This window comes from Salminus brasiliensis, chromosome 24 (assembly GCF_030463535.1).
Source record: "Salminus brasiliensis chromosome 24, fSalBra1.hap2, whole genome shotgun sequence".
In the NCBI taxonomy this organism is placed as follows: Eukaryota; Metazoa; Chordata; class Actinopteri; order Characiformes; family Bryconidae; genus Salminus; species Salminus brasiliensis.
Window position 1 is genome coordinate 2,588,748 of NC_132901.1, and position 21,080 is coordinate 2,609,827.

The following is a 21,080-nucleotide window of genomic DNA, read 5'->3' on the forward strand; positions in this document are numbered from 1 at the left end:
GCTGAGAAGGTTTTTCCCTTCTCCTGTAAAGTTGCCAGTTGCCCACACCCACCCCTAATCTAGTCTTCTAACCCCTGTATTTACAATAGAAGCTCCAGATCTCCAGAGCTGCAGATGAAGCAGCTGAACATAAATCCAGTAAAAAGGAGAAACAAGAGCTTCTCATTCTGAAGAAAGAAAGTAGTGAGATCTTGTCGGTGAGCTAGTCTGAAGAACAGAGCTCGGTTCCTCCAGGGTTCTCCTGGACGCCCCCCAGTCCAGCCAGCACAGCGTGGAGGATGTGTTCACCTCCATCAGCAGCAGCAGCAGCAGCAGCTCACCTGATTTACCATCATTAAGCCCTGATTTACCACCAAACCAGGTGTTGATCTGAGGAGAACTCTAAATAACACTAGACTCCATGAGAGAGGAGAACTTTGGAGATGATGGAGAACCACCACCACTTTAGTGATTATTGTAATATCAGTGTTTTACTGAGCAGGGGAACACTTCCTGCCCCAGATCTAATTTCAGCCACTGGTGTTGCCGTGGTGAACGTCCGGCAAGAGCAGATCAGCACATCTCAGTGCTGTAGCACGGCTAGCAGTTTGGAGGACGTCCAGGTTTTGTACTGGGGGGGGGTGAAAAGCACGCCTCGGGACCCTCTAACAAGAAGACGGAGAGAGAGAGCAGGAGAGCGGCAGCGAGATGAAAGCTGGGGAAGAGACTCACCTCGGGGCCCCCTCGGGCCGGTCGGCGGGCGGGAGATAGAGGGACGTCTGCAAGAGAAGAAAGACACAATGGAAGAGAGGAGTGAGAATCCACGGGAACAAAGAGGCAGCGCCGCGCTCCGACACCTTCCCCCCTCCGCGTCCGTATACACACACACACACACACTGCCAAAACCGCGACGATCCCACCGATCCCAGATCGCCACGGCGATGAACTCTGACCTGCTTTGAGAAAGAGAGAGGTATAGTCTTGAGGTAACCACGGCAACTCAAGATGCTGAAGATGGCAGGTCGTTGTGCTCAAGAGTGTGTATGTGTGTGTGTGTGTGTGTGTATGGGTTGAAGCTGCACGTGGTAACCTGGTGTATGACGTCCTTCACGATGTGTCCCTCCTCCTTCATTCTCCACCAATCAGCACCGATCTGCAACCACTCAGGATGAAACCCAGCAGCCCACACAGGCTCCACGGGTCAATCCGCATTGCACTGAGATCAGCACTAATGGGGGACGCTTACAACAAAAGCTCAACGTTCAATACGACCGCAGTGCTGCTCCGGAGAGAGCACAGAGGTTAAACACAAACCCTGGCCTGACCCTGACTGCCCCGCCCGCTGACCACCGTCCAGTGTCGAGAAAAAAAGGACACACCATGACCCCCTCACAACACACTGTGACCCCTCAGAAAACACCATGACCCCCTCAGAACACACTGTGACCCCCTCAGAACACACAGTGACCCCCTCAGAACACACCACAACCCCCTCAGAACACACCGTGACCCCCTCACAACACACTGTGACCCCTCAGAATACACTGTGACCCCCCTCAGAAAATGCTTTGACCCCCTCAGAACACACCATGACCCCCTCAGAACACACAGTGACCCCCCCAGAACACACTGTGACCCCTCAGAAAACACCATGACCCCCTCAGAACACACTGTGACCCCCTCAGAACACACCGTGACCCCCTCAGAACACACTGTGACCCCTCAGAACACACAGTGACCCCTCAGAACACACTGTGACCCCTCAGAATACACTGTGACCCCTCAGAATACACTGTGACCCCTCAGAACACACAGTGACCCCCTCAGAACACACTGTGACCCCTCAGAACACACAGTGACCCCCTCAGAACACACTGTGACCCCTCAGAACACACTGTGACCCCTCAGAATACACTGTGACCCCTCAGAATACACTGTGACCCCTCAGAACACACAGTGACCCCTCAGAACACACAGTGACCCCCTCAGAACACACTGTGACCCCTCAGAACACACTGTGACCCCTCAGAATACACTGTGACCCCTCAGAACACACTGTGACCCCTCAGAACACACAGTGACCCCCTCAGAACACACTGTGACCCCTCAGAACACACAGTGACCCCCTCAGAACACACTGTGACCCCTCAGAACACACAGTGACCCCCTCAGAACACACAGTGACCCCCTCAGAACACACCATGACCCCCTCAGAACACACAGTGACCCCCTCAGAACACACAGTGACCCCTCAGAACACACAGTGACCCCCTCAGAACACACTGTGACCCCTCAGAACACACCATGACCCCCTCAGAACACACAGTGACCCCTCAGAACACACTGTGACCCCTCAGAACACACAGTGACCCCCTCAGAACACACCATGACCCCCTCAGAACACACAGTGACCCCTCAGAATACACTGTGACCCCTCAGAATACACTGTGACCCCCTCAGAACACACAGTGACCCCCTCAGAACACACAGTGACCCCTCAGAACACACCACAACCCCCTCAGGACACACCGTGACCCCCTCACAACACACTGTGACCCCTCAGAATACACAGTGACCCCTCAGAACACACCATGACCCCCTCAGAACACACAGTGACCCCTCAGAACACACTGTGACCCCTCAGAACACACAGTGACCCCCTCAGAACACACCATGACCCCCTCAGAACACACAGTGACCCCTCAGAACACACTGTGACCCCTCAGAATACACTGTGACCCCTCAGAATACACTGTGACCCCCTCAGAACACACAGTGACCCCCTCAGAACACACAGTGACCCCTCAGAACACACCACAACCCCCTCAGGACACACCGTGACCCCCTCACAACACACTGTGACCCCTCAGAACACACAGTGACCCCTCAGAACACACCATGACCCCCTCAGAACACACAGTGACCCCTCAGAACACACTGTGACCCCTCAGAATACACTGTGACCCCTCAGAATACACTGTGACCCCCTCAGAACACACAGTGACCCCCTCAGAACACACAGTGACCCCTCAGAACACACCACAACCCCCTCAGGACACACCGTGACCCCCTCACAACACACTGTGACCCCTCAGAATACACTGTGACCCCCTCAGAACACACAGTGACCCCCTCAGAATACACTGTGTCCCCCTCAGAAAATGCTTTGACCCCCTCAGAACACACCTTGACCCCCTCAGAACACACCATGACCCCCTCAGAAAACGCTGTGACCCCCTCAGAACACACCATGACCCCCTCAGAAAACGCTGTGACCCCCTCAGAGCACAAAATGACCCCCTCAGAACAAACCGTGACCCCCTCAGGATACACTGTGACCCCCTCACAACACACTGTGACCCCTCAGAATACACTGTGACCCCCTCAGAACACACTGTGACCCCCTCACAACACACCACAACCCCCTCAGAGCACAAAATGACCCCCTCAGAACAAACCGTGACCCCCTCAGGATACACTGTGACCCCCTCAGGATACACTGTGACCCCCTCACAACACACTGTGACCCCCTCAGAACAAACCGTGACCCCCTCAGAACAAACCGTGACCCCCTCAGAACACACTGTGACCCCTCAGAACACACTGTGACCCCCTCAGAACACACTGTGACCCCCTCAGAACACACAGTGACCCCCTCACAACACACTGTGACCCCTCAGAACACACTGTGACCCCCTCAGGATACACTGTGACCCCCTCACAACACACTGTGACCCCCTCAGAACACACAGTGACCCCCTCACAACACACTGTGACCCCCTCACAACACACTGTGACCCCCTCACAACACACTGTGACCCCCTCAGAACACACAGTGACCCCCTCACAACACACTGTGACCCCCTCAGAACACACAGTGACCCCCTCACAACACACTGTGACCCCTCAGAACACACTGTGACCCCCTCAGGATACACTGTGACCCCCTCACAACACACTGTGACCCCCTCAGAATACACTGTGACCCCTCAGGACACACCATGACCCCCTCAGAACACACCATGACCCCCCCAGAACACACTGTGACCTCCTCAGGATACACTGTGACCCCCTCACAACACACTGTGACCCCCTCACAACATACTGTGACCCCCTCAGGATACACCGTGACCCCCTCACAACACACTGTGACCCCTTCAGAACACACTGTGACCCCCTCAGGATACACTGTGACCCCCTCAGAACACACTTTGACCCCTCAGGATACACCGTGACCCCCTCACAACATACTGTGACCCCCTCAGGATACACCGTGACCCCCTCACAACACACTGTGACCCCTTCAGAACACACTGTGACCCCTCAGGACACACCGTGACCCCCTCAGAACACACTGTGACCCCCTCACAACACACTGTGACCCCTCAGGACACACCGTGACCCCCTCAGAACACACTGTGACCCCCTCACAACACACTGTGACCCCTCAGGACACACCGTGACCCCCTCAGAACACACTGTGACCCCCTCACAACACACTGTGACCCCCTCAGGATACACTGTGACCCCCTCAGGATACACTGTGACCCCCTCACAACACACTGTGACCCCCTCAGGATACACTGTGACCCCCTCAGGATACACTGTGACCCCCTCACAACACACTGTGACCCCCTCAGGATACACTGTGACCCCCTCAGGATACACTGTGACCCCCTCACAACACACTGTGACCCCCTCAGGATACACTGTGACCCCCTCAGAACACACTGTGACCCCCTCAGAATACACTGTGACCCCCTCAGAATACACTGTGACCCCCACAGGCCAACAGCCTCCCCCAGCATCGCTTCCACAGTGTTAGCATTGCTACTGCGACATTAGCCAGTAGCATACAGTAACATACAGTAGCTAACGAGTAGCATGCTAGCTACATCGTCTGGCTAACGAGTAGCATGCTAGCTACATCAAGACAAGAAGTATCAAGACAAAGAGGGGCTACTTCTAGCTGAAGGAGTAATTAAGTGACCACATCAAAGAACATGTAAAGATATACAGCGACACGGGAGCGCATGCTAGCAGCTGGTGCCCCCTGTTGGTTAAAGACAGCAGTGCAGATCAGGTTTGAGGTAAAGCTCTACAGTTTCTCTCTATGCTGCTTCTGAGCTGGACCTGAGACTTCACACTAAAGCCGGTGACAGTGTGAGGAGAAAGCAAAGCGTGGAGGACAGAGGAGAGGAGAGACGAGAGGAGACAAGATGAGACGAGACGAGAAGAACCACAATGAGACAAGACGAGAAGAGACAAGAGGAGAGGAGAGGAGAAGAGAGAAGAGAGGAGGCAGAAAGAAGAGACGACATGAGAAGAGAGGAGACGAAAGTAGAGGAGATGAGGAGACGAGACGAAAGTAGAGGAGATGAGAGGAGAAGAGAAGAGAAGAGACGACATGAGAGGAGAGGAGATGAGAGGAGACGAGACAAAAGTAGAGGAGATCAGACGAGACGAGACGAAAGTAGAGGAGATGAGAGGAGAAGAGATTCAAGTAGAGGAGATGAGAGGAGAAGAAATGAAAGTAGAGGAGATGAGAGGAGAAGAGACAAAAATAGAGGAGATGAGAGGAGAAGAGATGAAAGTAGAGGAGATGAAAGGAGAAGAGAAGAGAGAAGAGACGACATGAGAAGAGACGAGACAAAAGTAGAGGAGAGAAGAGAAGAGCAGAGAGAAGAGACGACATGAGACGAGGGGAGATGAAAGTAGAGGAGGTGAGAGGAGAAGAGAAGAGAAGAACCGCAATGGGACGAGACAAGAAGAGACAAGAGGAGAGAAGAGAGGAGAGGAGACGAAAGTAAAGGAAATGAGAGGAGGAGAGAAGAGAAGAGAGAAGAGACGACATGAGAAGAGAGGAGATGAAAGCAGAGAAGAAAAGAGAGGAGAAGAGAAGGTCAGACAAAAAAAAAAGGAGAGAACCGACGAGATAAGGGAAGAGATGAGATAAGGCGAGACGAGAAGAGACAAAAGGAGAGAAGAGAAGTAGAGAGGAGACAAAGAAAGACTAGAGGAGACGAAAGGAGAGGAGACGAGGCGAGACAAGAAGGGGAAGAGGAGGGACAGACAGTCGGCTGTACGGATGGATGAAGGAGGGAGGGCTGGCATTACCTGCGTGAGTGAGCGCGTGGAGCAGTCAGGAGTGTAATCCAGCCTCTTTTTAGGAGGCTAAGAGAGGAGGAGGAGAAGGAGGAGTGGAGATGAGGTGGAGAGGCAGGTGCATCATGGGAGAAAAGACACATGTGGAGAGAGTGACAGCATTAGAGCACAGAAACAACAAAGCAAGCGCACACACACACACACACACACACACACACACACACACACTTACTTGCTATGTAGCAGCTAATATCTAGTGAAGGTCAGTAAGTGTCCAGTTGTGCTGTTACATGCCTTTCAACAGTAAAGCTGGTAGTGGACTATAGGGGTGCTCTCGAGTGCGCAGGTTAGGACCTGACCGATAATACTGACCGGCTACGCCATCCAGTGGAGAAGTAATTGCCCGCCTAGCTCCAAATAAAATGTAAAACCTGCAGTCTGAAAAGGGTTCTAGGTTCTGAATTTTTAGGGTTCTAGAGCAGGGATGCACAACTCCAGCACTGGAGGGACGGTCTCCTGCAAAGTCTGGTGGTTGCCCTACTTAAACACACCCACTTTGCCAGGTAAATGGGCAACTACCGAACCTGACTGGAGACTAGCCCTCCAGGACAGCCAGAAAACACCAAACCTGAACAATCCCTAAGCCTCCTGAGGGGTCATCTTCAAAGGACAGACCAGTCTGACCGGTGGGCAAATATCTGGACAATGAAGGTGCCTTTCAATCTATCTATTTTAGGTAGTAGTAGACCATTCAAACATGGTGGTGGTAGTGTTACGGTGTGGGGATGTCTTGCTGCCTCAGAACATGAACACAAATATGTGATCGGCCAGTATATCCATAAATAGCCGATCTAGAGAGCCAATCAGATCAATCAGATCAAAGGCTCCTCGGTCACAGGACGCCGCAGTTCCTTGTTCAACCACTAGATGGAACTAGCGATGTCCTCTGCTCTGTTAGTTTGTAGAAGTGGCATCCAGCACTGCCCTTGATTGGTATCGGCCCCTAAAAACACTGACCGGTACATCTCTAATCCCTGAGCAGACTGGTCCTTCATCCGTCCGTGAGCTGAAGCTGAAACACAGTTGGGTTATGCAGAAAGACAATGATCCACATCTGAATGGCTAATGGCAAAGATGTGTAGTGTATGTTTTGGAGCTTGACATCAACAGAGATGCTCTAAAGAAGCAGTCTAGGCCTCGAGGTATCCATTTTTGAGGGGGCAATTACTTTTTCACACGGGCGATTAGCAACGTAGCAAAAGTGCGTAAATCAGTCAGGCCCTAGCATGCATTCGTGTTCGTGTTCATACCTCACCACACCACACAAAACAAGGCCAGCTCTGAGGTTCGGTGTTTGTCACCTACGCCACTCTTTGATGGACGTCCTCTTGTTTACTCGCTTCGGTAAACAAGTCATCGCGTGAGAAGCAGACAAAACAACCAGGCGAAATCAAACTGTCCTCATGTGCTCCACTATAGAAGCTGGAGAAACTGCGCCTGAAGCTTGAGGGCTCGAAAAGGAAATGCTAACGCAGTGTTAGCAGCCGCTTCGGCGCAGTTACTGCAGCTGCATCTCCGAACTGTGAAACATCACGTAAACACTGCTAAAAGATCGGACTGTTAAATGCGTGCATTATCCGCACCTACGCTAATAATCAGCCGAGACATGTCGTTTTGAATCGTTTTAAAGTGGAGCTACGAGGCTAAAGCAGTTAGCATACGTCTCACTTACTTGCGTAAGTGGTTTCTGACGCTATGTAGGACACACGGCTATCTATGCCTGTAGCCTAAACATAAACAATTTTTTTCAAGGTTTGCGTCGGTAAGCACAGCGTAGCAAAAATGCTAACAAGCCAAATTCTAATGCTAGGCTGAAACTTCTGATGGATTAGCTATTATGCTAGTAAAGCTAATCCATAACAGCTAATCCAACTGAAGTTTTAGTCAGTTTTAAAGGAAAGTGTCATATAGCTTAGCTAGCTAAACAAAATGTAGCCAATTTACCTAACCTAACCTAAAAGGCTAATGCAGCTGAAATGTTAGTGAGTTTTAAACTTAGCTAGCGAAAGGCTAATCCAGGTAAAGTTTTAGTCAGGTATAAAATAAAACAGTCTATGACTGACTATAATCTCTTAGCTATTATGCTAGTTTAAAGAAAGGTGGTCTGTAACTGACCAAAACAGGTAGCATAACAGCTAATCCAGCTGAAGTTAGCTTGATAGTTTTAAAGGAAAATGGTCTGGAACTGACTAAAACCTAGCTAGCGAAAGGCTAATGCAGGAGAAATTTAAGCCAGTTCTAAAGGAAAGTGGTCCGTAACAGACTAAAACATCTGTGGATTAGCTATTATGCTAGTTTTAAAGGAAAATGGTCGGTAGTGGACTAAAATTTAGCTAACAAAAAGCTAATGCAGCTAAAGTATTAGTCAGTTTTATTCAAGTTCAGTAGTAGTTTTATTCATGTTTACAGGAAAACAAGCTATTAGAGCTTAATTACCTCAATGTGAAGCCGTTAGCATGAACTAAACTAAAACCTAGCTAGCGAAAGGCTAATCTATGTCAAATTTAAGCACTTTTGCGGATTAGCTTTCATGTTGATTTTAAAGGAAAGTGTTCTGTAGCGGACAAAACACTTAGCTAGCGAAAGGCTAACGCAGATTAATTTGTAGTCAGTTTTAAAGGAAAGTGGTCTGCAACTGACTAAAACTTCGGCTGAATTAGCGATTTACTGGATGTAGCGTTTCAGTTCGTCTTTAGACTTAAGATTTACCTGTAATGAAGGTCTTGTGATTTGAAGCCATTGTCAGAAATCATAAAAACAAGTTATTAAAGATTAATTACCTCAGTTTACGGCAGGTGTGTGAAGCCGTTAGCATGAACTAAACTAAAACTTAGCTAGCGAAAGGCTAATCCAGGTGGAATTTAAGACAGTTTTAATGGAAAGTGGTCTATAACTGTCTAAAACTTAGCTAGCAAAGGCTAATCCAGGTGGAATTTAAGCCAGTTTTAAAGGAAAGTGGTCTGTAACTGACTAAAACTTAGCTAGCGAAAGGCTAATCCAGGTGGAATTTAAGCCAGTTTTAATGGAAAGTGGTCTATAACTGTCTAAAACTTAGCTAGCGAAGGCTAATCCAGGTGGAATTTAAGACAGTTTTAATGGAAAGTGGTCTGTAACTGACTAAAACTTAGCTAGCGAAGGCTAATCCAGGTGGAATTTAAGCCAGTTTTAATGGAAAGTGGTCTATAACTGTCTAAAACTTAGCTAGCGAAGGCTAATCCAGGTGGAATTTAAGACAGTTTTAATGGAAAGTGGTCTGTAACTGACTAAAACTTAGCTAGCGAAGGCTAATCCAGGTGGAATTTAAGACAGTTTTAAAGGAAAGTGGTCTGTAACTGACTAAAACTAAAACTCTACGTTCGTTTTAAGGATAAATGGAGTGTAGCGGACTAAAACTTTGACTGAATTAGCTATTTTATAGACGTAGCGTATCAATTTTGTCCTTTAGACTTAAGATTTACCTGTAATAAAGTCAAAAATCATAAAAACAAGTTAATACAAATGAATTAGCTCAGTTTAAGGCAGGTATGTGAAGCCATTAGCATAATAAATTCGCTATATTTGCCTCGTAGCTTCAGTCAAACACTAATTATTTAATTAATTAATTAATTAATTAATTAATTAATTAATTAAACATATTTTTTATTGGGTTAAATTTTCATTTCACTTAAAAGCCAGATTCTTTCGCAGTGTTTGTGGGTTGAGGTGCTTTCAACAACCAAACCACCCACCCCCTCCAACACACACACACACACACACACACACACACACACACACACACACTTCTCTAGCTGCTACAGCACACCAGAGACAGCATGCCGAACCCGCAGCCTCCGGTTTCGCTCACTCCAACTTACCGGCCGACCAAACTCCAGCTCAGAAAAGAACTTAAACCAAGGCTCGTTCTCTAAATCTATCTCATCTGCTGAACACTCAACACTCTGGAGCGAAGGGCGAGAGACACAGAGAGACACAGAGACAGAGAGAGAGAGAGAGAGAGATGTGAGAGGTGGATGCAGGGGTTAAGAGGACTGCATGGTATGGGAAAGGATTACACAATGAATAACACAATGGATAACACACACACACACACACACACACACACACACACACACACACGCATATTGCACCTCTAGCATATTGACCACAAGAGGGCAGCAAAGATCCATATTCTCATTTTCTCTGTATTATGTGTGTTATAATGTCTCTCTCTCTCTCTCTCTCTCTCTCTCGGGACATTCTCAGTAGCCTCAGTTTCTGTTCTGTTGCTCTGAGCTGGGCTGTGATTTAGGCCTGTGACATTTCAGGCCCAGTGCCTCATGGGAAATGTAGTCTTTAACAGCTCCTGACTAAGCGTTTCAGACTGCGACTCTAAAAGCTGAGGGAGCTCCTAGACAGCTCTCAGCGGACTGCAGAACGGCTGAGGGGGAAATACTGCACTTTCTTTCTTTCTAAACACACACACACACACACACACACACACACACACACTTTCTGGAAAATGTTTGGAATTACAAAACGATTCAGTTCATCATCAAATCTCTCAAATTTCACCACAATGTGATTCACCTTGATTGAATTCAGAATTGTGAACCATTCACAATTATTTGACTTAATTACGACTCTCAATCTTTTTGATTTGACATGCTTATGATTTGATTTGATTTGATTTCGGTTTGATATGGTTCAGAATACTGAATGATTCCCATAGATTTGATTCATTCACTATTCCTTAAGAATTCACTGTGTTCATTTCTTCATTTCTTTAGGAAATGATTTAGTGCCTCAGTCTTAGATTTCGTCACTATTAGATTCAGTTTGATTATTTTAATAAGAGTCATAATTGTAAATGATTCACGATTTGATACGATATGTTTCAAAACTGTTAATTACTGTGGGATGAAATCTCAAATTTTGGCCACAATTCGATTCAGTTAGATTCTGTATGATTCAGGACTGTGAAAGATTTGCAATGAAGGGAATCATCCACTATTCTTTAGGAACAGTTCAATTCAGAATGTGGAAATTCAGAACTATGAACAGTTCTCAAAGATCTGATTCATCCGTTATTCCTTAAGAACTGATTCAATTTGATTCAGTTTAATTCTTTTTTTAATGATTCAAAACTGTGAATGATTCTTAATGTCACAATGATTTGAATCATCCACTATGTTGACAGAAATGCTTCAGTGCGCCACAGTATTCCATCGCTGAATTGATTCTTTGGGAAATGATTCAGTGCTTCAAAATGAGTTGAGGCTTTTATTTTTTTAACGCAGTGGAATCACTGCTTGCGTCACACACACACACACACACACACACACACACGTGGAAACCAGCAGTCAGCCTGCCCTATAATCACATGGCGCTGAAGCTCTCAGACAGAGCGAGCGCCGCGCTGAAACCCTTTTAAATGTCAACCTGAGAAAGCAGGCGCCGCTTTCCAGAACCTTCAGCGCTCAGACAATTACACAAGAGACCCAAGGGCCGGGCTGTCGGACCATCCGAGCATCTGAACAAAGGGGGAGGCGGAGAAACGTCAGCATCAGAGAAGAACGGAGAGAAAAACAGGTCATGGCAACCCTTTACCATCCTGATACCGCTGAAGTGTAATTAAGTAATGACACAATTCAATAAGTACACAATTAATTACATGTACCTTCAATTTACACTTTATATGGATTCCTCAAGAGCTCAGAAGGCTCTGGTCCACGCCCCCCCCCAGCTCTTGGCTCCGCCTCTTTTCCAGCTATGAGGGGGGAGAGCGCCATCTACCCACCCGGCCGACTGTGCTCTCTCCGACTCCGGCTGCCGATGGCAAAGCGGCACGGCTCCCTGGCTTGTGCTGTATAGAGTGAATGGCTAGACTCCTTCCCCTCCCCACATTAGCAGCCTGTATCCGCTCAAACTCCCCGGACCACTCACCGGCCGTTCCTGCTCCAGAATGGACGACTTGCCCGGCTCGTACTCGAAGATGCTGCGTGGCTCCGCCCGGTATTTGCGCGTGTCCACTTTGCGGTCAGGAGGGCTCCATTCATTCCTGCAGTGGATCAGAGACACGAGTTTAGACACGAGGACGACCTGCTGACAGGCCGGCGCCGGATACGCAGTCGGGCAGGGAAGGCTTACGGGTCGTGCAGCTGCTCTTTCTCGCGGTCCAGGTCGCGGGAGCGGAGCTGGAGCAGTGAGGGCATGGGCGGCGGCGGTGGCGGGATGGGGGCGGGGCTCGGCTCACGCTGGGGCGGGTCCATGGTGTTCCGGGAGAGCGGCCGGTAGGTGTGCGTCCGCGGCGGGGGGTGGGCGTGGACGGGGTCGTAGTTTTCTGAGGGACAAACGTCACACGGACAGATCATTTAGTGGAAACACAAGACAGGTGTTTCTAATAAAGTGGCCAGTGAGTGGAAGTAGCACAAGGTGGGTGTTTCTAATAAAGTGGCCACTGAGATGAAGCATAAGGTGGGTGTTTCTAATAAAGTGGCCATTAAGATAAAGCATAAGGTGGGTGCTTCTAATAAAGTGGCCAGTGAGGGGAAGTAGCACAAGGTAGGTGTTTCTAATAAAGTGGCCACTGAGATGAAGCATAAGGTGGGTGTTTCTAATAAAGTGGCCACTGAGATGAAGCATAAGGTGGGTGTTTCTAATAAAGTGGCCAGTGAGGGGAAGTAGCACAAGGTGGGTGTTTCTAATAAAGTGGCCAGCGAGTGGAAGTAGCACAAGGTAGGTGTTTCTAATAAAGTGGCCAGTGAGGGGAAGTAGCACAAGGTGGGTGTTTCTAATAAAGTGGCCAGTGAGGGGAAGTAGCACAAGGTGGGTGTTTCTAATAAAGTGGCCACTGAGATGAAGCAGAAGGTGGGTGTTTCTAATAAAGTGGCCACTGAGATGAAGCAGAAGGTGGGTGTTTCTAATAAAGTGGCCACTGAGATGAAGCATAACCGTTACCGTTACTTACCGTTGTTTACGATAGCGTAGGTGGCGTTGTATGTGTCTGCATAGTCATCGTCTGCAAAGCATGATGTAATTAGCCTGGAATGAGCATTTAGCTACATGCTAATCGAACAAATAAACACCGGAAGCAAGGAACAACCGATTAGCATGATCCTATCTCCACACTGCTAACTGGGGGCTATTCACTTTCATTCACTGTTAGCGACATTAGCATTTTTTTATGCTAATGAAAAAAGAGAGCTTTTATTGGTTAGGTTGGGAATGAAGACACTGAAGAATCACGCTGGAATTAAAAGGCTGATTCTGATTGGATACTGAGAATTCCTTAATAGAAAAGAGGAGGAGCAACCCACCAGCTTTATGCACCATATGGATCTGCTTGAACATGGTCTTGTACCAGTCCTTAGGCCTGTCTACTGTCTGTGGAGAAGACACACACACACACACACACACACACGTTACTGAGATTTGAACCCACGCGGCTATAGGCGCTGAATGGCAGTGGTGTGTGTTTATATGGTAGCATCAGGACTAATAAACAATAGCATGTCAATTTAGCCTCGGGACATGATGATGTAAGCACGTCAATATGGCCCTCTCAATCCCAGATTGACCCCCCACCCCCCACCAAACACACACACACACATACACACACACACACACACACACACACACACAGATGACCCCAACTAAAAGAAACAGCTCGACCAAATATGCTAACCCAAAAACACACGACAATTCAACAGTGACTAGGAACTAGAGAGCTGCAGTTAGCTTAGCATAATGCTAAATGCTACCCAATTGTAATGGCTATCAGTGTCTGAAAGCTAGTTAACACCACCATCACCACCTAGCAGGATGTTTTGCCAAAATGCTAAATGCTAGCATGACGTAATTCGCCTGGTAGGATGTCGGACTAGCGCAGCGCTAGTTGTATGTAAAGCGTTATGCTGATAAATATGCAGCGATGGACAACAACGACTGAAAGCTAGTAGGCTAACCACCAATGTCCTTTGCCTAAGGACGCTACATGGTAATCAAACATGCTAACATCGCTAATGATGCCTGGGAGCAAGTCACCACCCATTAGCCAAGGCGTGCTGTCGCTGGCATTACGTTCAGTTGTAGTATGATGTAATTAGCCTGGCATGATTGTCATTTGCATAATGCTAAACGCTAGACGCTAACATCGCTAACAAAGACTGGAAGCTAGGAACGACCAATTAGCATAATTCCATTTACATACTGCCAAATGGTGGCTATTCACTTTCATGCACTGTTGGCGACATTAGCATTTTTTTATGTTAGCGACTTTTGGCTAACAGAGAAGACGAAGCGTCATGGTAACTGAGACAAGAGATAGAAAAGTCCAGCAATTCACACACACACACACACACACACACACACACACACACACACACAGCCTGAATTGCTGACAGCTCAAAAGCATTCCACTCCAGTGAAAGGATCAAATGTCACAACAACAGCAGCACAAATCAAGAGCCAGCGAGAGCCGAGAGCAGCTAACGATCAGCGCCTCCATTCCGAAGAGTCTTTCCCTCTCTTCAAAAGGATCAGCCCAATTAGCATCCGACAACATTCCGACATTGCTTGGAAAAACACAACTAAGCGCCTCTCCGATTGGGTTCATTTTACATCAGGAGATGGCTGTGACGTAAGTATGGAGACACCCTGGGCTACAACCTAGTGGCACAATCGCCAGTGATGCCACAGCCATCCGTAACCAGGAAACCGAAGGAGAAACTAGCCTCACGCTCTCTGTGGGGAGGTAGGGAGGCCCTCCCTCTCCCCCCTACCCTGCACTGCTAGCATCATGTTATGGGGGCTTCTAGCTAGTGGGTGGGATTGCATTAGGAGATGCTAAGCTAATATCGCTAACGAAAACACTGCCCAGCTGAAGGTCCAGCTCAGCTGATTTTGGGTGCTTTTTGGTGACCAGGGTGGTCGAACCTGGGTGTGCAGGCCAAAACGTACCCTATGGTAGTAAGTTAGCCAGCTCTTGACTAGCATAGTGTATGTTACATTTGAGCTTGATCATGCTAGTCATGCTGGTGTATGTTACTAAAGCAGCTTAAGCAAGCTAGACGACTAGCTGGTCAGGTTGATCATGCTGGTTAACTAGCTAAACCATAAACTGTCATCAATCACTGGTTGCCATGGAGAACAATGACCGAAAGGCAGTAGGCTAACCACCAATTCACCTAGCGCGATGTCCTTTGCCTAACGCTAAATGATAATCACACTGAAGTCGTAGCTCAAACAAACATGCTAACATCGCAAGTAACCACCCATTAGCCCAGGATGATGAGCTAATGTGTTGGCTAAATGCTAGTCACACTAAAAGAACAGCTTAAGTAAATATGCTAGTGGGTGGAGCTAGCAATGACTACAATCGTGTAGAACGCAGAACCCAATGTGCTTTTTTGGGGGGTCTGGAAGGAGATGCTAGGCTAGCATTGCTAAAAAAAACACTGGCCCTAGACTGTCACCAGTCTTAGCTCAGTAAACACACGCCCTCAAAATCTTCATTCATTAGCATAAAGACCTGCCGCTCACCGTGCGGATGGCGATGGGGATGCCCGATTCGTCCACTGGGCCGATGCCCTCGTAGTGCGGTGCTTTGATCACCGAAACTTTCTTCTCTTCCTCGGAAAAACGAGCGATGGGTGTAGTGCTGCTGACCACGGTCTGACCGGAGACCACGGACTCTCTCTCCAACGTCTCTGAGCCTTCTGAGGGACAGAGAGCAAGAGAGAGAGACGCTGAGGGACAAATCCGACAAATCCAGAGCGAGAGAGAGAGAGAGAGAGAGAGAGAGAGACAAACCGAATGCTAAACAATCGAAAAGGGGAGCGTGACGGGGGACAACAACAAAAAAAAAAGGAGGGAAAGTGATGAGAGGACAGAGAGGATAGAAACAGGACAGCGTGACGGGGGGGTAAACCGAGGACAAACTGAGTGGCATGTCCGGATTGAAAAGTGACATCTATTACAGCCACACATCATCGGAATTAGCAGAAAGTCTGATTTAGCAAAACGAGCCAACAACGACTCAGCATGCTGCCCAGCATGACACAGCACAAACGCAACGGCTAGCGCTGTCTGTTAGCATCACTGTCAGGAACAGCTGCTGGTAGGATAACTGGAGGAAGCACTAACTACTGGATTCAAATATTCACTAGCATCTGCGAGTTAGCATACCCAACCAGCTAATGCGGTTAGCTTCTCTGCTAAAACAAAAGCGTGGGAACTAGACAAGGCAGTATTGGATTCAAATATTTGCTAGCATCTCAAATTTAGCATACAGTGCTGCCTGATACAACGTGTTAGCATCTCTGCTAAAAAGAGAACAAAGGTTGTGGATATCTGAGGTAATTAGATGACAGAATATTGGATTAAAAAAGTCTGACTGCGCTCAGAATATTGTGTTGCCCAGCTCAGCATAAGCCAACCAGCTAATGCGGTTAGCATCTTTGCTAAAACAGCAGTTGCTGACGTCTGAGACGTAACTAGATTAAACACTATTGGATTAAAATATCCGCTGGCTTCTCCTGTTTGGATATCTGAGGTAGGTATCTGAGGTAATTCTGCACTTAGCATATTGTGTTGCCTGACAGAGCTAACAGAGCCAGCTAATGTGGTTAGCATCTCTGCTAAAACAGTAGTTTCTGGCGTCTGAGGTTACGTCCACGTAACAGGATTAATCAGTACTGGGTTTATATATTAGCATCTAGCATCTCTAATTTAGCAAAATGTGTTGCCTTACACAGCATAAACAGTCCAGGTAAGGTTGTCTGTTAGCATCGCTGCTAAAAACTGTGGATGTGGATATCTGAGGTAAGTACCGGAGGTGACAAAGTTTACTAAACCAGCTAATGAGGTTAGCATCTCTGCTAAAACAGCATAAAGCCCCATATCTGAGAGCACTGAGTCAAGTGTTCCATCCAGATTTGCTAGCTTTCCGTTACTTGAACTTAGCATGTCGCTAAACTCGCAACTATGGAGGGCTTGTTACCCCACCACCACCAACCAGTGAGTTCCCACGTGTCTACAGGCCTATTGGGCTATTGGATTCACATATGTTCTGGCATCTTCTGCTCCCTAACAGCACAAACCAGCTAATGCTATTAGCATCTCAGCCAACGTCAACAGTAGTTGTTGACGTCAGAGGAAAATGATTGTATCCAGGTAAGTAGATTAAGCATTGTAAGTATTGGATTCAAATATTTGCTAGCATCTTGTGCTAAATGCAAAACTAATGCTGTTAGCATATATGCTAACTGTTCACAACTGAGGTGTAGGTGCATCCTGGTGAAGCAGCACTGGATCTCCATTGTGCTCCGAATCGATCCCTCCAGTCTGGCTTTTAATGGGTGCAAATGCATCCTATCCCGAGGGCGGGACAGGACAGGGCCGCTAGATGCCAATAGCGCTGTCGCTAACAAGACACGTGCATTAAACAGCCATTATCGCCAGGCTGGAAGAGCAGCTCCGGATCAATGAGAAAGTATGAGCCTTCAACCATCAACCATCGACCATGACAACCACTTTTGCACGGAAATGTACAGCTAGTGCGCCGGACTAGCATGCTAGCCTGGAAGAGTTTTCCACATACTAGCAGCTCCTTTGATTGGAGGAGGTCGGAGGGGATCCTGGCCACCCACCTGAGCGTCTAGTCTGCTGGATCTGCACAATTCCTGGGCTTAGGAGCGATGGAGGTGGGGGGTATGCTGGAGGTGAGAAGGACCTCTGGGAATGAGCACCTCCGTTCACTGCCATCTGACCCTGTGGACAGCATGACAGATCACATACCGTATAAGAGAGAGCGGGGATTGTGGGTTTTGCAGTTTAATGAATGGCTTTTAACCAGACAGGTCAATGAATGGTGAGTGCTGTGGGACTACAGAGTTAGCGTAGGAGGCTAAAGAGACCACGGTCAAATATGAAAGACAAACGTAAGCAGAATGAGGACACAATATAAGCACTCCAAAACAAGACGAGGGAACGAAACAGGACACGCGATTCCTTGTTAGCGATCTGACGTGCTAGGGATTGCACGGCTAGTCATTTTTACTCGTGGTCTAGTCATTAAAAAAAGCTGTCGTTAGCCAATTGTTCAAAAAAAGTAAAGTCTTCTATTAGCCTGAGGAGGAGTGGAGTTTGTTTTTAGTCTCAGGCCCTCATGGTAGCCTTCCCAACCTTGGTCCTGGAGGACCCCCTGCACCTCGCCCAACACAGGAAGAGCTTGTTGTTCAGCTGGTTAGCTAGATCGAGTGTTTTGGGAGGAGGCTAAACAAGGAGTAATCCAGGACAAGGGTTGGGAACCACTGGTACATGCAACCCGCTAGTTTAGTGTTAGCGCTTTGACGAAGCGGCACATCTGGACACTGAAACACATGAAGCGTACAAAGAAACGGCGGGTTACGGCTAGAAAAGAGAACGTCGTGAACCCTGCAGTGGACACACAGTGGGTAGTTTGGGTTATTACGGTCAACACTAATCTCAGGAACTCGTTTAGCGGTCGCACAAAATCCGCACAGACCTTTTTTCAGAAGCACAAGATATCAACAAACAGTCCAGAACACACAGACGACATGTAAACAGCTTTAGCATCGCAAGGTTTGAGAGCAGCGTTTAGCAAAACATGCTAACAGTGTTCGCAAGCTGGTAGGAACAGACAGTGTTAGCGACGCCGTGGCGTGCCGGAAGATTTCAGACGAATGGGACGTGAAGGCCGGGGGGAGGGTGGGGGGTGGGGGCGGACTGCGTGATAGTTACGTTAACATCTGCAGCCGCTGCCAGGGCAGTGAGGGCGGGGCCATCGTCAGGGGCGACAGAGGCGTGGCTGAGCGTGGGGGAAGGGGTAGGCGTGGCCGCAGGCGAGTCCAAGCCACAGATCTGTAGCTCCTCCAGGACAGCGGTTGACGAGGAGTAGTGGCTTAGTGCTGACACGGTTAGCGGCGATGCTACTGGAGACTGCATCAGCCCGGAGCGTTCCGGGGAGGCATAGGGCGTCGGGGACAGCGCCTTGGGCAGAAGCCCGGACAGGAAGTCAGGCGAGTCTTGGCTGGCCCGTCCGTAGGGTGATCGGCGGGCTGATGGGTCAGGTGACGGAGGCCCAGAAACCGAGGCAGCGCCCCTTCTTGGCGGGGAGGTGTCGCGCTGACAAAGGCGACGATGTAAGGAGGGGTGAAGGCAAGGGAGAGAAGAGATTAGCGTAAACACACGGCCAAGCTAGCAGGCAGGAAGTGAAACACCATGGCGAATACCATGGTTTCTCATGGCAAAGGTGGGCTGTACCATGCTAGGAGTGTGCTAATTCAGAAGCTGTGGAAGAAGAAAGGACGTTAACCGAGCTTTGCTCAGGGTATCAACAGCATTAGCCTGTCGCTTGTATTCCACCGTTTGTGATCATGTGATCATGCAAGTGGACGGTTGCTGGAGTCTGTTAATTAGAAACAGGTAATCAGGTAATTCGCTAAAATGCTAAATAACGGCAGTACCAGGACATCAGCCGATGGTCTTGGGGGTACTATGGGGCTCGACAGCAGGTCCTGGTCGTCGGGTCCCGGTCCAGACTGGGGTACGGATCCCGCCTGAGGTTCTGAGCCTTTTGGTGCTATCTGGATGGAGAGAGAGGCTGTGTGTGTAGTCGTGGCTGAGGTGGAATAGCGGCGTGGTGGTGGGGGAGGGGGATGGGTTATGGGTGGGGTCTTTTTTGGCCCCACCTTCTTAGGCTGGGTGTCAGGATTTACAGCGTTTGTGATGCTAGCGTTAGCCACGGTAGTCTTAACTGTGTTCAGCTTAGTAGAATCAGTTACATTAGCATTAGCCATGTTAGCACCAATGTTTGGAGAGCTGGATCTGTTTTCGTCACCAGCTAGCTTGAGTGATGAGACCTTGCGCTCCAGGAGTTGCGTGATAAAACTGTTAGCGTTAGCGTTAGCCTCTGGAGAGTGGTCTGTGGGAGATTTGGTGGTGGTCTTGGAATAGGAGTAAGAGGAAGAGGAGCTGGATCTCATGGTGTAAGAGCTGGAAGCAACAAGGGAGGGGTCAGACAGCATTGGGAGGGAACTGTAAGAGGGAGGGTTAGGGGTCACGTGATAGCTCTCTCTCCGAGGGGGCGGGAGCAGGACCTGATTGACACACATGGGGAGCCAGTCAGGAGACATAAGGCATTAAAGATGCTTGTAGGGCAAATTGTCCTGAAGAGGAAAGAAGGTCAGGGTGTTGTAATATTATCGTACACACAATTCGTACACATATGACTAAATTGTAGCCCAAGAAATTCGTAGCTTTTTCATGATCAAGAGTAAGAGTCACATGGAGCTCCCATCCACTGGGGGGCGCTGTTTTGCCAAATGAATGCATTAAAAATTCGGGCAAAATCTGTGAGAATATAACGTTCTACTATGGTTAGGTTTAGGGTCGGGGTTGCGTCAGTACTCAGTACGTGTAGATGTACGAGCGTTGGTCTATATTTAGTCACATTGTACGAATTCCCCGAATTCTTGAGACCCGGCTGCTCCACCGACAAAGCTCGGGGGTTGTTCTGGGGTATTATGACAGGGCTGCTGGTGATGTTACCGGTCGGTACGTGTAGTTCTCCTGAATTTCCTGAGTGACAGTAATCTTGTTAAAAACGCCCTACGATGTTTCGGAAACAGTGGTGCGGCACGTTCTTCCTAAATAAATGATAATTCCATTAAAATGCTGCTCTGTGAATAAAACCAGATTCATTTTAGAGGGTGTGAGAGATGTTCCATCCCGCGGCTTCAGAGTTTCATTTCACTGTCTGAACTAAGAACAGACCAAAAATATGTCTTTCACATATATACTGCATATATATTTATACTTCCTAAAATATGCAAATCTATATACACATAAACATAGGCAATAAGTCACACATAAATGACATAAATAAGTGAAAATAAAATATATATAAATAAGCATAAACATCTGAAATATATATA

General features: G+C 48.1%; 1 protein-coding gene across 10 annotated transcripts in view; it reads right to left on the minus strand.

The window, feature by feature from the left end:
* Positions 1–21,080, minus strand: part of sorbs2a (sorbin and SH3 domain containing 2a) — an 81,124-nt gene that overhangs the window by 20,890 nt on the left and 39,154 nt on the right. For 3 of the 10 annotated variants that reach the window (XM_072670664.1, XM_072670665.1, XM_072670666.1), the window contains 9 exons: positions 18,886–19,269; positions 17,772–17,892; positions 15,664–15,839; positions 13,440–13,506; positions 13,091–13,141; positions 12,271–12,463; positions 12,067–12,181; positions 6,097–6,153; positions 712–758 (listed from right to left, as the gene is read on the minus strand). In XM_072670664.1, coding sequence (XP_072526765.1) covers positions 712–758; positions 6,097–6,153; positions 12,067–12,181; positions 12,271–12,463; positions 13,091–13,141; positions 13,440–13,506; positions 15,664–15,839; positions 17,772–17,892; positions 18,886–19,269 — 1,211 coding nt within the window. Of the gene's footprint in view, positions 1–711; positions 759–6,096; positions 6,154–12,066; positions 12,182–12,270; positions 12,464–13,090; positions 13,142–13,439; positions 13,507–15,663; positions 15,840–17,771; positions 17,893–18,885; positions 19,270–19,610; positions 20,244–21,080 lie in introns of all 10 variants that reach the window. The other 7 variants (XM_072670662.1, XM_072670661.1, XM_072670660.1 and 4 more) reach the window with 4 other exon arrangements.